Below are 14937 nucleotides of genomic sequence, written 5' to 3'. Positions count from 1 at the left end.
AAGGGGAGAGAGAAACATAAGAAATGAGAAAGAGATCGTATTACAGAAGACGGAGCCAAAGCGTCTCGGTAGACACTCACTCCGCGCAAAATATTTAGCTCGAGAAAAAAACGTCTGGGAGGCCCAGTGGGGCGTATTTGTGGCTTACCTCGAGCACTGAGCACAGTATCGCTATGTATGCTCGTGTCCGTCTCTGACCCCGTCTGCGAGGTTGAGCTCGAGTCGCAAGCACTTGACGTCACGTGCCTTTCCTCCCCAGCATGTCGAGCCTGCACCAGGCGGCGCTGCAGTGCTCGGTGCCCGTGATGCGACTGCTGCTCGACCTCGGTGCCACCGTGGACCTCAAGGACTCCAGGGGTGAGTCTCTCGCATTCAGCTCGAGGCATTCTCTCTTTTTCTTCTTTTGTGTTCATTGTTTTACAGAGCCCCGGAGTGGGTTGACAGTAGTGATAAGCACATACGGGGGCGAGTACATTTTATGACCTTTCGCAAGTCGACCATGCACGTGGATTACATCTCCTGTTTCCACAGACTGCAATGGATGCATTGCACGAGGAGGGGTCGCTCCCTCCGCGTTTACTCTTGCGGGACTGTGTGAAAGATGAACAACTTGCGAGACGGCGAACACGCAGGCTTTTACGCATTCATTCGTGTATCGGCGCGCGTTTCAGTTGAACTGCTGGAACTGTAGAGGGTGTCCCACGTAACTTGAGCCAAACATTAAACATGTGCAAATGTCACGTAGCCGGACAGAACCAAGGTAATGTTGTTTGCCGTCGCTTGGAGATGCTCAAATTATTTTTTTTCATTCCGCCTAATTAGATAATTAGTTATAATTAATTAACATACTTCTCAAATATCATAATTAGATGTAAAGTGTCAACGTGTAAAATTATAGAGGAACATGAAAAACTCCCGATTGTTGCTCAATACGTGCTACATAAAGGTGTTTTTCCGAGCGTGAGAGAAGCCTGCGAATACACGCTAAACTGCCGCGCGACTGGCTGCTCGAGGCACTTTCTTGCGCTTGTGCGCAAGAGAGAGAGAGAGAGAAAGGAAGGAAGGAAGAGCTGCCGAAGGACAAGGACTTGCGTGCCGTGGACACATGTAAAAGGGCCGATTGGAAGGAAAACGTAACTGGTTGTACCGTAGCAGATGAAAGCGCTACTTTAGAGCCTACACCACACGTCGCTTGCGTACGCGCGCCGCGCAAGTTCGCGTCCGCGCGCCCGTGCACGCATGCGCAGAAAGTACGGCACGGCAAGAACCTGCTTAATCTTTTCTGTGCTGATCTAACAGCTCTAAACATATAGAAATTACGTTTATAGATATCGAGGCATTTTGAAACACTGTCTATAACAAAGTACGAAGCGGCGTCTTCCAAGACGTCTATGAGTGAGCGCAGTGAACGCGTGCTGTCGCGCGCATGGAGGCGCGTCCTTGTGGGTGCGAACCGCCATTCCTCACGAAGCGCGGCAGGCGAAAGGCGCGTAGACGCGAGTTTGCGCGCGTCCGCAAGCGTAAATGTGGTCTGGGCTTAACAGCGCTGCGCGTGACCCGCGCCCGCGTTACGCCGGAGCATATCCGCGCCTCAAAAGACGGCGAAGACGAAAACAAAGCTTGCGCTATGCATTTTGTTTCTGCATTGCTTCGAGAGCTTTTTTTGCAGTTCTTCCGATAATTTGCGATACTTTGTTTAGCAAACGGGAAGCAGTAACCACATTATTATTTCAATATACTGCAGGCCAGCATTTTGGCCTATAAAGCAGGAGTGGCATACGTAAATAGAACATACAAGCAAAAAGCGAATGAAAGTACAAATCACCCGCAATACAAACAGAGGCAATGTAAAAGCAAAAAACACATCTATATATCTGCGCATCCATCTGTACATTTACAGTGCATCCATCTGTACATTTATACATGAAGGTGACTCAAGGTGGATTTTAGTACTCGGTATTACGAAATATTTGGTTGGCTCCCGATGCCCCAAAATACCGAACAGTTTCTTTTCGAATACGAATAGCTATGATATGTAATATTCGATTCGTATTGGAAACTTCCAATATTTGCCCACCCCTATGGTGCTAAGTTCTGTCCTAGTCTCTTGTTCGCCTTACAACTTTCGCCGATGGCGAATTCAGCGCGGAGTCTAGGACGGCTGCTCGACGTCTGCGGCACCGGCGATGTCGTCCGCTCGTCGCTTTTCGCCGTCGTCGCCGCCAGAGTGCGGTCGTCGAGTTTCCGCGTCGGCGACCCGCTCTTGCAGCAGCCTGAGCATGTCGACCTGCACGCGCGACTTGCTCTCGGCGTCGAGCTTCGACATCAGACTCCTCAGTCCCAGCAAGAAGAGCGTGTCGCCGTCGCTGGCGTCGACTCGCATCTCGGTCTTGGTGGACGGCGCGCCGACCGGGCCGCCAGGCACCGACGCCATCTTGCCGACGATGGCCGTGACGAACCTGCGTGCGACGAGAGCACCTTATGTTGCACGTGCAGTGGATTAAAATACGAGAACGATGGCGAAATAACGCGTACAAGGTTTACCATTCATGTGTTTGCGTCTTTCACCCGCTGGGGTGAAAGACGCTTTTCTCTTAAAACCGTCTCGAATGGTACCTAGAACACCACAAGATTTACCCTGATTCTATGGCGGGATTTCGACGAGGCCATTCATCGATTGACAGCGTCATCGATTTAGTGTCATCTGTAGAACAGCAAAAATCTTGGAAACGATTATCAGTAGCGCTCTTTCTGGACGTGAAAGGCGCTTACGACAACGTTTCCCATCAACCCATTCTAGACGCACTTTTGACAATTGAACTAGGAGGGCGAGTATATCGATGGATCAGAAACTACTTGACACAAAGGTCCATGTTCGTACGTACGGAAGATGGTCCCACTACCGACCACTACACATGCCGAGGAGTTCCCCAAGGTGGGGTTCTAAGCCCTATTCTTTTCAACCTCGCGCTTCTTGGGCTGGCCGAATCCCTACCGGAAACAGTGAGTGTCTCAATCTACGCCGACGACATCTGCATCTGGTCATCAGCGGTCACTCGTCTGCAGGTTCGCGCAAGGCTACAGAAAGCAGCAACACAGGCATGTCACTATCTTCACACACAAGGCCTTACCATCTCTACAGAAAAATGTGCGTTAGTCGCTTTCACACGAAAACCAATGTCTCATTATCCAGTTTGCATTAATGGCCAGCCTATCTCCTACAAGAAAAATCATCGGTTTTTGGGTGTCATTGTGGACCGGGACCTCTCTTGGAGCCCTCATGTTGCCCACTTGAAGAAGAAGCTCACATCTATTGTTCATGTCTTCAAGTTTATCGCCGGGAAAACATGGGGATCGTCAGTGGGCTCCATGCTACAGTTATATCGAGCACTTTTCATCGGATTGCTACGTTACAGTTCTCCCGTGCTTGCTAAAACATGCAAGTCAAATCTTCGAGAACTACAGAGCGTGCAAGCACAGGCACTACGTGTTTGCCTAGGACTTCCGCGGAGCGCCTCAACAGCAGGAACCATTATAATGGCTCGAGACCATCCGATCGCGACTTACATTAGCATCGACACGCTTAGGGCCCATGTTCGTCATGTTTCACGCATGCAATCAAGCTCTCTTGCCTGCCTGCCAGAACGACGACCACAGGCGTCCTTCTCCAACGAGGTCAGCATCCATCGTGCCTGTCTACCATCGGGCTTCACACCCTCAGCACGTTCAACCTCAGCTTTGTGGTGTTTAGAACAACCTCAAGTGCGTCTCACGGTTCCAGGGATAAGGAAGAAGACCGACCTGCCTACCTTGGCCCTGAAGCAAGCAGCTCTGGATTGTTTGAACACTTTCTACTTTGACCGAGTCCACATATATACGGATGGCTCTTCCACTCAGACCAGCTCCACCGGCGCAGTGGTTATACCATCACGATCAATTAGCGTCCGATACAAGATTTCTCATATGACAACATCGACCGCATCAGAGCTTGTTGCCCTCCGAGGTGCCGTTGATTACATTAACAACCAACCCGCTAATCGGTGGGCAATATTCTGCGATTCGAAGGCGGCCTTACAATGTCTTCTGTCATCTCTTCGTCGCAGGTCGTGTGAACAACTAGTGTCGGAGATACGAGAAATGCACCATCGTATGATAGCGAAAGGACACGACGTCGTGTTTCAGTGGCTGCCTGGCCACTGCGGTATCTCCGGCAACGACCTCGCTGACGAAGCTGCTAGGAAAGCACACGAAGGAGCAACCCTTGTTTCTGTACCTTTATCGCGGACCGACGCAGCCCAACACCTAAGCAAGGTAGCACACCGTATGACATTAGAGAAGTGGCACACACCTGAATTCACCCAAGAACGATTGCATTCCCTCGACCCCTCTATGCAACTGCGGCTGTTATCAGGGCTTCTGCGAAATGAAGAAACAATGCTGTGCCGCTTACGCTTGGGCGTCGCATTCACCAATGCATATACGGTTTTGATTGGAATGACTGATAGCGCCAACTGTAATGCCTGCGGTGCCGAGGAAACTATAGAACATCTACTGTGCTACTGCCCATCTTTTCAAAACGAAAGACATGACCTCTGCACAGCTCTCAATCAGCTAGATAGAACACCGTTCACCTTGAAGAAGATCTTGGGACCATGGCCTCGCATATCGCAGCTACAAAAGGCCACAAAAGCTCTGCTGCGATATTTGAAGGCTACTGGTTTGAGTCAGCGTTTGTGATCCGAACTGAGTGACCGAACGATATACCCAGTAGACTTTCTCTTCTTCTTTTAATCTTTCCGTCCCCTTTTCCCTTTCCCCAGTGTAGGGTAGCCAACCGGGCTCAGTCCTGGTTAACCTCCCTACCTTTCCTTTATCATTTGCTCTCTCTCTCTCTCTCTCTCTCTTAAAACCACAGGACTCGGAGAGGCGTTGCAAATACTCTTGAGAAGTACGTGCGTGGTTTTCTTTTTTTCTATTTCTGCTTGAAGTGTGCTCTCGGTCTGCACGTATCACACGTCACTCATTGTTCAAGAGGAGCGTGAGAGGAAGAAATGGTCATGCACTCGACTGTAGCACGAAGCTACGAAGGAAACTCATGCTGGTTTCTCACAAAGAAAGTTTAGCAGTCAAAGAAAGAAATCGTGCTGGTTCAAAGATCGAAACCCGGACTAATGGCTCATTCACACCGGCGACTTAAGGAGGTCGCGCGACCATTTGCGACTCGCGACCAAAAAGCGACCGAAGGCGACTGATGTTCGCACCGGCAAGCCCGGCTGAGCGCGACCCAATTCGCAATCCCGGAGGTTATCGTTCTCAGCGAGAACTCTCGGAATCTACGCGGAATTTGCCGCGACGCGGGAGGAGGCCGGATGTAGACACATAAAAGATGACTTCCAGTGCGCCGCTGATTGGTTGATCAGTTTTGCGACCACGGTCGCGCGACTGAAAAATCGAGCAGCGAGCGACTGGCCCAAAACGGTCGCTTTTCGAGAAAAACGACCATTTGCGACCAACTTTGTCGCGCGACCACTGTCAGTCGCCGGTGTGAATGAGCCCTAACGCTGTTCCGCGGGGCGGTCGCTCTGCGATCTGAGCTAACAATTCATATCGACAGTCTGTAGCTAACTTCCATTAAAAGACTTCACTTGTGCCTTGCCTTTTTTGTATATGTAAGCACAGTTATTCAGATCCATCTCTAACAAGGGTATAATAGTGTAGATAACCGGGCACAATGCTGATTAACCGTCTCAATTGCCTTGCCATTGACCTCTTTCCTCTTTTTCTGAGTCCCACCCGTACGTCATTGTATATCCTACTGAACGCGAAGTACAATGTTCGACACCCGGTCGCCGTGATCGCGTTGCCACAGGGGCAGACTGCGAAAATTCCCACGTACAATATGCTTGCCACAGGTACTGTAAATTCGGGCGGAGCCATCCACTGTCTCGCTTACCATAGCCCAGCTGCACCTTTGCGGCGTTGAAATGAGTCATTGGATCAGTTATACAGTCGGTTGATCAAATCCATGAACTAGTCGATAGACCAATGAATCATCCAGTTCACTAATCCCTATTCAATGAGTCATTAACGACTGAAACACGATCCATCCGCTATTTCGACCGGCTGGTCTAATCAATCAATCAATCAATCAATCAATCAATCAATCAATCAATCAATCAATCAATCAATCAATCAATCAATCAATCAAATATTTTCGTCAGTCGATCAACCGGCCGACAAACAAGCCCTGCCAGTCGACCACTAATTTAAAGGCAAACTGCAATGAAATTTCATTTTGGCTAAATTTGTTATAAGTGAGTAGTATATAGACTAAAGCAATCTCGGAAAAGTCGCAGAACTGGTCATTTCATAGTTTTCTTGTCAGCAGCCTTTGAACAGCACCTAAGTAGAATACGCGTGCGCCTGGTGGTCGTCGTTATGACGTACGTTTCAGCATGCCGCCTCTGAGACATTTCGACGCACTGTGGGCAGCCCCGCGCACCCGCCTTATGTCGGAGCTCATATCGAGGACCCGCGCAGTCTAGGTCATGCGTCACATGCGGCTAACAGTAATGGGTATATATTCTTCTTTCATTTTCGCTATAAAAAAAAGCCCTTCCCCTACCGGAAAATTGGGCTAAGCGAAGCTTGTCCTGCGTGCACCTGACCTTTGTCGCGGTAGCCCACAGGTAACGGTGCCGGATTGCTTCGGCCTCCCGCTCCCTCGGCTCGGGATTTTCTCGTTGCTGTCGGATTGCCTGGGCTCGGTCGGCTCTAACGGCTGGATCGGTGCGCCGACGGCGAGCCTTTTCACAGGTGAGTTCTCGCCGCCGCTCGTCGAAGGCTGCCCGTTCCTCGGGGGAACGCACAACGCGTGGCTATCCAATCCGTTTTCCGAGACTGAACTGAACGGAAACGAAGCCGGCGCAGCGCGCGCGAGACCCTTTCCTGCTCTTTCCCTCCCCGGCTGAAGCGAAACGGCTCTGATTGGTTCCGCACGTGGCGTGAGCACGCGCCTACGCAGCTGGAATCCTCGCTAATGACTCAGGTTCCGGCGCCGGCGCAGCTGTCAACTCATCAAACATTGACGCAGCTGCTTTGGGAGCAACTGAGTTTTTTGTGACCATGACAACCGCACTTGTGAGCCAATACAAGCTTCGCTTGAAAACTGAGCACTATATTTCCGAGCTTTTCTCGACGCTTCCTCTCGTTTTTCAAGCGTGAAATATTGCACGGAGGCTCCTTCATACCTACGTTATTTTAAACAATACGTCTTTCTACGTGGCGCAGAATTTCGTTGCCGTGCGTCTTTAGCGGGGCGCTCGTGTGTACCTGCACAGCGCCGCCTCGATGTCTGCCTCCGCCTTGTTCGCGTCCTCTTGGTCGCGTTCTTCTTCTTCCTTGACGTAGCCACCACTGACGCATCGCTCGTTCTCGTCGGCGACGTCTTCCTCCTCGGTAGAGGAGCTCCTTTCCACCGAGCGTCGTTGCGTCTTCCGAGGTCGACCACGTCTTCGGAGGGACCATTCGACGGCGGTCAGCGGCGCCGTCCTCCCGCCTCTCGGACTCGCTCCCGTCGGTCTCCCCCTCTTTCCCCTGATGTTCCTCCTGAGGCCGTAAAGGCCGCGCCGCCGAACGCTGTCCCGCGGTCCCGGCGAAGTCCGAGGTGGTTTCGCGATCGACTTGCACCTTCGCTGTCGCCCACCGGCAGACGGGCCGGAGACGTCGTCGGGGGCCGGAGGCGACGGAGCGACTGCTTCGACTTCCTCCTCGGAATCCTTTTTTGGTAAAGGAGAAAGAAGAGGAAATCGGGAATTAGAGGGAGAGAGAGAGAGCTTCAGACGTGTCCCTCTATCACGTGAGATTTATGCGTGGAGAACAGTGCGAGCCTTGCGCTTCGAGAAGGGGTTGAAAACTGCAGTCTCAAAAAGCTTATACCCTTTTGTGTGTGTGTGTGGGGGGGGGGGGGGGGGAGTGTATCTTGTCCCGAAACAATTATCGTGATCTTTCTTGCTTTTGCTTCCTTTCTTTAAATATATGCGCTCGCTGCATTCCTGTCACTATAGTGCACTAGATTACCTGTCACTAATGCTATGTCACGCTGATTACGCGCATGCCGTTCGTGACCTGGAAGTACCGGGCGCGCAGCATTGAGAAAGCAATGGAAAGTACGGTATACGACAATCGCTGTTTGGCACAAGGCCCGCAAGGTGCCGCCTTTTCTTAAGAGTGTAGGGTTGCGATGTGGGATTGTCGGTTCGCCGTGTCAGGGCGAGTTTCTTTTTCTTCCTTTTATTTTCTCTCTTTACCACGAAATACCGTTAACACGGAAGGATGTACATGGGACACATTATGTGTGCCTCTTTGTACCCTTGTGCCATCATGCGCTAAACAAAATATCGCCCCTAAAAATTTCCCTTGCCAGTGTTCTTTCATTCGACGTGAGCACGAATGAAAGAACATTGAAAGAACGCTTCTACCCGAGCACGAGCTCGGGTAGAAGCACGAATGTACAGTCGCGGAGCGCGGGCGAACCTATCTCAGAGGCCATATATGGTACTAGTACGAGGGCGAATCAGAAAGTCTGTGCCCCTATACTTTATTAACCAAAATAAAGTGCATGCAGGTAATTACAAAGATACGTAATCTTTTGCGTACTTTACACTGTTTTTCCACATAGTCCCCGCACCGGCTCAGACATTTGTCCCATCCCAGTACTAAATTTGAGATGACCCTGTCGTCAGTCAGCTGTGCACGTGGCCTCCCCGAACGCTCGTTGTCATGGAAGTCTTCACGGTCTTTTGCGAACTCGCATCACCACCACCTCACACTTCTCGAAGCGATACGCCTTTCCCCATATACGTGGGCTGCATTTCCCGGTGTATTTCGACGGGTGTGCGTCCGCTGCTTCATAGAAAACGAATCACACTCGGTTCTTCGTACACTGTGGACGCGCGAAGCACAACCGCCATCTTGAACTGACAGCAGCGCCGTGCCGCGGAACTACCGCCAGAGAAGGCCGGTCCGGTCCCAGAAATGTCCACCGCTGGGAAAGGATATGTTGACTTCGCATTTACAGCCGTAATTTCGCTACAAAAACAAACCAAGAATAGGTGCAAAGACTTTCTAATTCGCCCTCGTAGCTATGCAAGTGCCTGTATTGCTGCCACCGGAAATGTTTATTCGCTGTATGTCATTCACTGTGCTATTGCCTTTTATGGCAGCACCCTTCATACAAGCAGCCCACGCGCCCAGACGCGCGTTGTATGAGTAGTCGTACCGTGTTGTAGCTGGGCCCCTGCGACACGTCTATCTCGAAGTCCACCGGTGAGCCCAGGCGCCCCTCCGCGCCGACGTCCTCCGTGGCTGCGTCCGGGCAAGCTGCATGCGAAACACGCACGCAGCGTTAATTTCATACACTTGTTCGTGTATGCCTTTAGCCCTTACGGACTATCACAAAAGTGGAGAACGTGTACATGAAAAAAAAAAAAATTACCGACGATTACGTTACTTCCTAATGCGCAATTTGAGCGCAGCAAATAAGCTGTTTCACCTTTTCGATAGATTGAGGCAAAGAAATCGAGCAACACATGTATGCGCTATCACAGAATTTTTTATTTTTCACACGTATTCCTTTAACAAAGACTCCACTAACAGTTCTTGACAGTCATGAAGGAAGCTTTGTGGTCGGAGAAATAGACTGATATATGTTCGACTTGGTACACCAATGCTTGATTCTCAAAGACGACAAGGCGGCAATTTCGGCTCGGGCGGTGCACATATACAGATCCGCCGCCACCGATCTGGCTCTCTGATTGCCACCGCACAGGGGTTGCATTGGAGGAGGAGCGAAGAAAGGAATGAAGTTCGAGCCGGCGCTTTGACAACCGGAGACTCGCAGGAAGAGGGGGGAGGGGGGCGGCGTGTACACCCAGCGGCAAACGATGGGGGCAGAAGCGCGCGCAGCAAGCGGACAACACGATAAAGGGAGGAGGGAAGAGATAGCAGCGACTGACTGATGCCGCTGACGCCGATAGTGAGTCAACCCCAGCTGCGGAGTTGGTTTCAGGGACAACGCCGCCGATGCCGACACAAACAATATGATACCCTCGCTTCCGCAGCGCTAAGAACCAGGTCTAGCCGTGGGAAGGTGGTCACGTATTCGTCGACGTGCCGGGGCCTACGTGAAATAACCGGCGCGTCGGCAACTGAAGAGCACCCTATCCGCCACACAAGAACAGGGGGGGGGGGGACCCTTTCCTCCTCTTTCTGCATGGCGGCGACGGTGTTCTATGCAGTCACGTTATCTTGACTCTCTAGCGGCGTCAGCGGCATCCAGCGGTATCAGTCGGTCGCTGCTAGCGCTGGGGGGATGAAAGGGGGGCGGAGCTGGTTACGAGGCCGACGACAACGCCGACGACGACGCGAAACCCAGGAACGGACGCCAAAGAGCTGCGCTCTAAAAAAGCGCACTTGTGAAAAACGTCGTCAGCATATACTGATACGCCATAAGCAAGGAATCGAAACGATAAGAACAGACACAGACGAAGGAAATATCGAAGGAGAGCATTCACAAACCGCACTCAACGTGATGACTATACTAAAACCGAGCATCAGGGAACAAAAGACGATTGAGAACTTTTAAAAATATGCTGGCCGATTCTGGCCAGCAAAAAGGAAAGTTAACGCCAAGCTTTTTTTTTTTTTCGCGCCGTAAACTTATCGCCGGGGCGTCAGTGCTACGCATACTCAAACAATTTAATTTACAAATTCTCGTCGTCTTACCGAACATAGGCACCACGACGTCCATAGATGTCGATTCGTTGTAGTCGACGACATCCGGCTTCCTCGCTTGGGAAGCTTTCCTGCGCGATACGGTGCACAAAGGTGGAGAGAGCGAACTGATAAAACAGAAGCGTAAGCAAAGATCTCATGTGCGTTTTATAATGGCTTCGCCGCAATACAGATCTGTTATGCGGGGCAGCATACATTCTATATTGCGGTGAAGGCGAGTGAGAATTTGCGCAAATACCAAGTGCGCACAAAATCTCATGTTTAGTACACTTTGGCGGCGCCCCCGAGACATCAAAGGAGCCACGAGTGCACCAAATCTTACCAAGGCGGGCGAGCTGGTTACAGCTTTGATGAGTAAACATGAATAAACTAGTATAAGTAAACATGCTAGTCTGGTCTGCTTTAGTAGGGCTCTGCCCTAGCGTTTTTCATGAAGGGAGTGAAAAGGTCACCAAAGTGTTTTTTTTTATTATTCTGTCGTAGTGCATTTACAACATTGCAACAGAGAGAGATCGAGAAATGTTTATTAACAAATAATAAAACACAGCCCCTGTGGTAATACCCGTGAAAGAGAGAGAGAGAAAGCTTTATTGAAAATCTTTCCTGGGGTCAGGTGCCTGTATTTAGCCCCCTGAGGCGCGAATTATGATTAACTGTCTATACATGGATCAACTTTAGACAACTTCATTGTGAGGTTGGGAGGCATCGGAAGATAAGCGAAGCTGATCGTCAGAGCCGAAAGTGCCCCGCCCCTCCTCGCGCTCGATCAAAATAAAGCTGTTCTCTCACTCTCTTTTCAAGGCACTCGACACTACTGCACGACAGACAACGCGGTAGGACGATGCCTTGTGCTTTTCTTTTTATGAGTCATAATTAGAGAGTAATTAACTATCTACTTATTGCTCAGTCATTGATGCTCCCTTTTTGCATTAAAGAGTATCAGTGGCTTGGAGCATCTCTGCCACGTGACCGGCTTCCCACACTTCACACGCATACTTTTTCTTCCAATTTGACACTCCTAATGCTAGCACATTAAAACAAGCTAAAACATGTCATAACAGAGCCTCTCATACATCGGTGCGCGTATTGCTCGCGCAAGGAGGAGCATGCGCGCCTTACCGCCGGTGCCGTATGTGGTCCCTGAGGAAGTCCAGGCGCCCGAGCAGCGGCCACTGGGAGCGCGCCGTGGCGAGCGTGCCGTCGGGCCTCCGCGCGCAGCCGAGCCGGATCTCGCGCACGTACTTGTCGCGCAGGCCTTTCCAGATGCGCCGGCAGTCGGTGTCCGTCAGGTCTGCGACGACCGCCGCCCGGGTACGCAGGAAAAGAAGGACGAGAAACGGGTCGGCAGGGACACAGAGCGTGCGTTTCGAGACCATCTTGCAGGCGTGGTTAGAAGGAGCGCGACAAGAGAACCGACTCATCGACTAGGAACGCAACGATATAGGCAGCGCAGGATTCGCAGAGTTCCGTGCTTACGGCAGTGCTTTCACACAGTGGGTTTGGTGCGGTACCCCAGTGGCTGTGGCGCTGCGCTGCTGACAGCTCGAGGTCGCCTGTTCGATCCGGGCGACCTCGCGGTCGCATTTCGACGGGGACGAGATGCAGAAACGCTCGCTACTTCGAACGTTAAAGAAGCCGGGGTTTTCGAAGTTATCCTGGAGTCCCGCACTACTGCCGTGCCTCGTGATCAGATCGTGGTTTTGGCACTCTAAAACCTCAGATTTTAATTGGTGTGGCGCCCTCGTAAAGGAGGGAAATCATGCGTGCCAACCTCGCCCCGTAAGTGAAAGGGGCTGAATGCATTTACGGTTGGATACAACTCAAGTCTGCAGTGAAGCCCCGCCCACGCCATCATAACCGTCAGCCACTGTTCCTCCGCGTTGCTGCAAATAGTTCGTCCATCAAACTTTCCCGATTACCTAAATAAGGCGGTAACCACAAAAATAAAATTATAAGCGCGTAATTTTGTACGTTTTCGCTCGTATATTAAAGCGGAACGGTTCTTTATTGAACTGAAATAAAACGCTCGGTACGCTGCAACTATTTGTTGCAAAGTTTCACTTGAGTTGGCAGTGAAGTTTCATGAGTAAAACGGGGTCAGCAGTGAAATGAACTGCACCGCGGACTGCTGTTTTGTAAAGTTGTATCCTACTATAGAAACGCCGATCGTAAACAACATGCAGGAATAAGAAAAAGGACAGAATGAAATTTCTTAGAGGGGCACTTACTGGATATTTACGATTAATATTTTTTCGCATTAAACGAAAGTCCTAGAGCTCTAAAACCCTTAAAAAAAAGAATGGTGACAAGCCTCAAAGTGCCCTAGGTAATTTAATATAACAGTTTTCCTACAGTCAATTTCGGTTGCGTTTCCCAGGAGGATACCGTGTCGTGACGTCATGACACAGTATGTGGCCACGTGTGAACGGGAAATTACTACGTTTTGACACTCGCTCCGGTTCGCTCGGTCGCCTCGTATGCTGCTACGTCAGCCCCCACAACGAGTAAGCAGCATACGAGATTTGAAATTTCCGCGTTCCGTAAACTATCGGTTCTACCACGCGCTCTCGCGACTAACAGCAGTAACGCACTCTCTCATTTACTTGAAGCCTCCGAGATTGTGAGTTACGGAGCGGGTATCTCGGAGGTCAACACCCTCTCCTTTTGTTTACGGCGGCTAGTCGGCTGCCGCCCGCACCCACGCTACGTACGCGCCGAAACTCGTGTCTCACCTGGTACGTCGACGGCCTCTGCGACGGCCTCCCAATACGGTCCTCGTCTACGTGCATTCCATCGGCTGATGTAGTTGGAATCGTAGAGGCACGGGTACTTCTTCACCTCGTCGATGATGCTGCTCTGGAGTTGCCGCCAGTTAACCTCCATTAGAGTCGCCTGCACTGGGCCACCGATATTGGAGTGAGAGGGACGTGCTAAGATTAGGGACACGCGCTTGCGTCTCTCTCTTGGTTAGGTTGCATTCGGCGTTAACGAACGGGGAATAATAACACGGAGACAAATCCGCGCCACTTCAGCCCCCATGAGCAGCGTCAGCAAGGGGGGCGAGCGGGCGGGCGCGTGCGAGAAGTTTCTGCGCTCTGACAAGAGAGAACGCTGCGACACTGGACACGCCGCGCCATCTGGCGGTAGTTGCAAGAACGAGCGGTAATGGAGGCATTAGTGGAGGGTAAGTGGGGGGTAGTGGAGGGCCGCTTGCAGCGCCGGTCGAAGGAACGCGCGGCAGGTTTTGAATTATGTTGGCTGTGGTTATTGTTGGCTGGTGTAGCAAAAATATTCTGGTACACTCTAGCTGGGGATCAGTTTGCGCTTGGGCCGTGGTGACACCACCCTTCGGCGGGGACGAATAGCCGTTTTTAAATGAAATTGACTTCGCTCTCTCTAGAAATTAATGCGCAGCATGGTTTTACGTTTTATGAAGTGGGCTTTAAATTAGTGCCCCAGCATATACAGGAGTATTATTACTGAATACAATAAAGAAGCACACAAAGGCGGGTAAAACAAATAATATATGCAGAAGATGCACGGACATGAGATGACGATTGGATAGAAATTGTGTAAACAGGGATAAAGTGCTTGAGATACGCTGGCCGACGTTTCGATAGGTTGGCCTATCTTTGTCAAAGGGGGCCTTGTCATCCTTGGCGTGTTAGTTTTAACGGGTTAATGCGGTGGCATCACGTGGAGTCGCTTTCGGCGGCGGCTGTTTCTTACTTCCTTTGCAGCCAGCCGCCACTGACAGTGACACCACGTGAAGTCATCCTACTATATCCCGCTAAAACTAACACTCCAAGGATGACGAGGCCCCCTTTGACAAAGATAGGTCCACCTATCGAAACATCGGCCAGCCCGTCTGAAGCCCTTTATCCCTGTTTACATAACTTCTAACCTGCAGTGTGCTTCAATCGGTCGTCCCCCTTCTGAACTTTGTATATGCATGAGATGAGAAATATGGAAAGAAAGAAAGATAGTTTACTCGCCAGACATGTGTCGAGACCACAACAACGTATCCTCACTCCGCCTCCTTTTATTTGCGTGTTGATGCAAAAACTCGCCGAATTCTCCACTCAGCAGAAAATTTGTATATTACAGTTTGTCTTCTCCAGCGTTGCAAACGTTTGCTGTTAG

General features: G+C 50.8%; 2 protein-coding genes across 2 annotated transcripts in view; one reads left to right on the top strand and one right to left on the bottom strand.

Annotated features, from left to right (window-relative positions):
• LOC126525578 (caskin-2-like) overlaps window positions 1-14937 on the top strand; it is a 342542-nt gene that overhangs the window by 89342 nt on the left and 238263 nt on the right. The window contains exon 3 of the mRNA XM_050173505.3: window positions 260-357. Within this exon, the coding sequence (XP_050029462.1) occupies window positions 260-357 (98 nt within the window). The remainder of the gene's footprint in view (window positions 1-259; window positions 358-14937) is intronic.
• On the bottom strand, window positions 1849-13903 carry LOC126525591 (uncharacterized). The gene is made up of 6 exons (XM_050173521.3): window positions 13527-13903; window positions 11914-12085; window positions 10786-10865; window positions 9281-9381; window positions 7333-7778; window positions 1849-2459 (listed from the first exon to the last, which is right to left on the bottom strand). Exons 1-6 carry the CDS (start codon window positions 13675-13677, stop codon window positions 2153-2155), a joined length of 1257 nt encoding a protein of 418 aa, XP_050029478.1. The 5' UTR covers window positions 13678-13903; the 3' UTR covers window positions 1849-2152.

The sequence above is a fragment of the Dermacentor andersoni genome, chromosome 8 (assembly GCF_023375885.2).
Source record: "Dermacentor andersoni chromosome 8, qqDerAnde1_hic_scaffold, whole genome shotgun sequence".
Classification (NCBI taxonomy): domain Eukaryota; kingdom Metazoa; phylum Arthropoda; class Arachnida; order Ixodida; family Ixodidae; genus Dermacentor; species Dermacentor andersoni.
This window is presented reverse-complemented; position numbering and strand designations above follow the sequence as displayed.

Excerpts from the sequence above, each read along its gene's own strand:
- LOC126525591 (XM_050173521.3), bottom strand. The coding sequence starts at position 13,677 with ATGGAGGTTAACTGGCGGCAACTCCAGAGCAGCATCATCGACGAGGTG. Across the intron at positions 10,866-11,913 it reads GACCACATACGGCACCGGCG|GAAAGCTTCCCAAGCGAGGA; the intron begins GTAAGGCGCGCA and ends CGTATCGCGCAG. Across the intron at positions 7,779-9,280 it reads AGGGGCCCAGCTACAACACG|GATTCCGAGGAGGAAGTCGA; the intron begins GTACGACTACTC and ends TTACCAAAAAAG.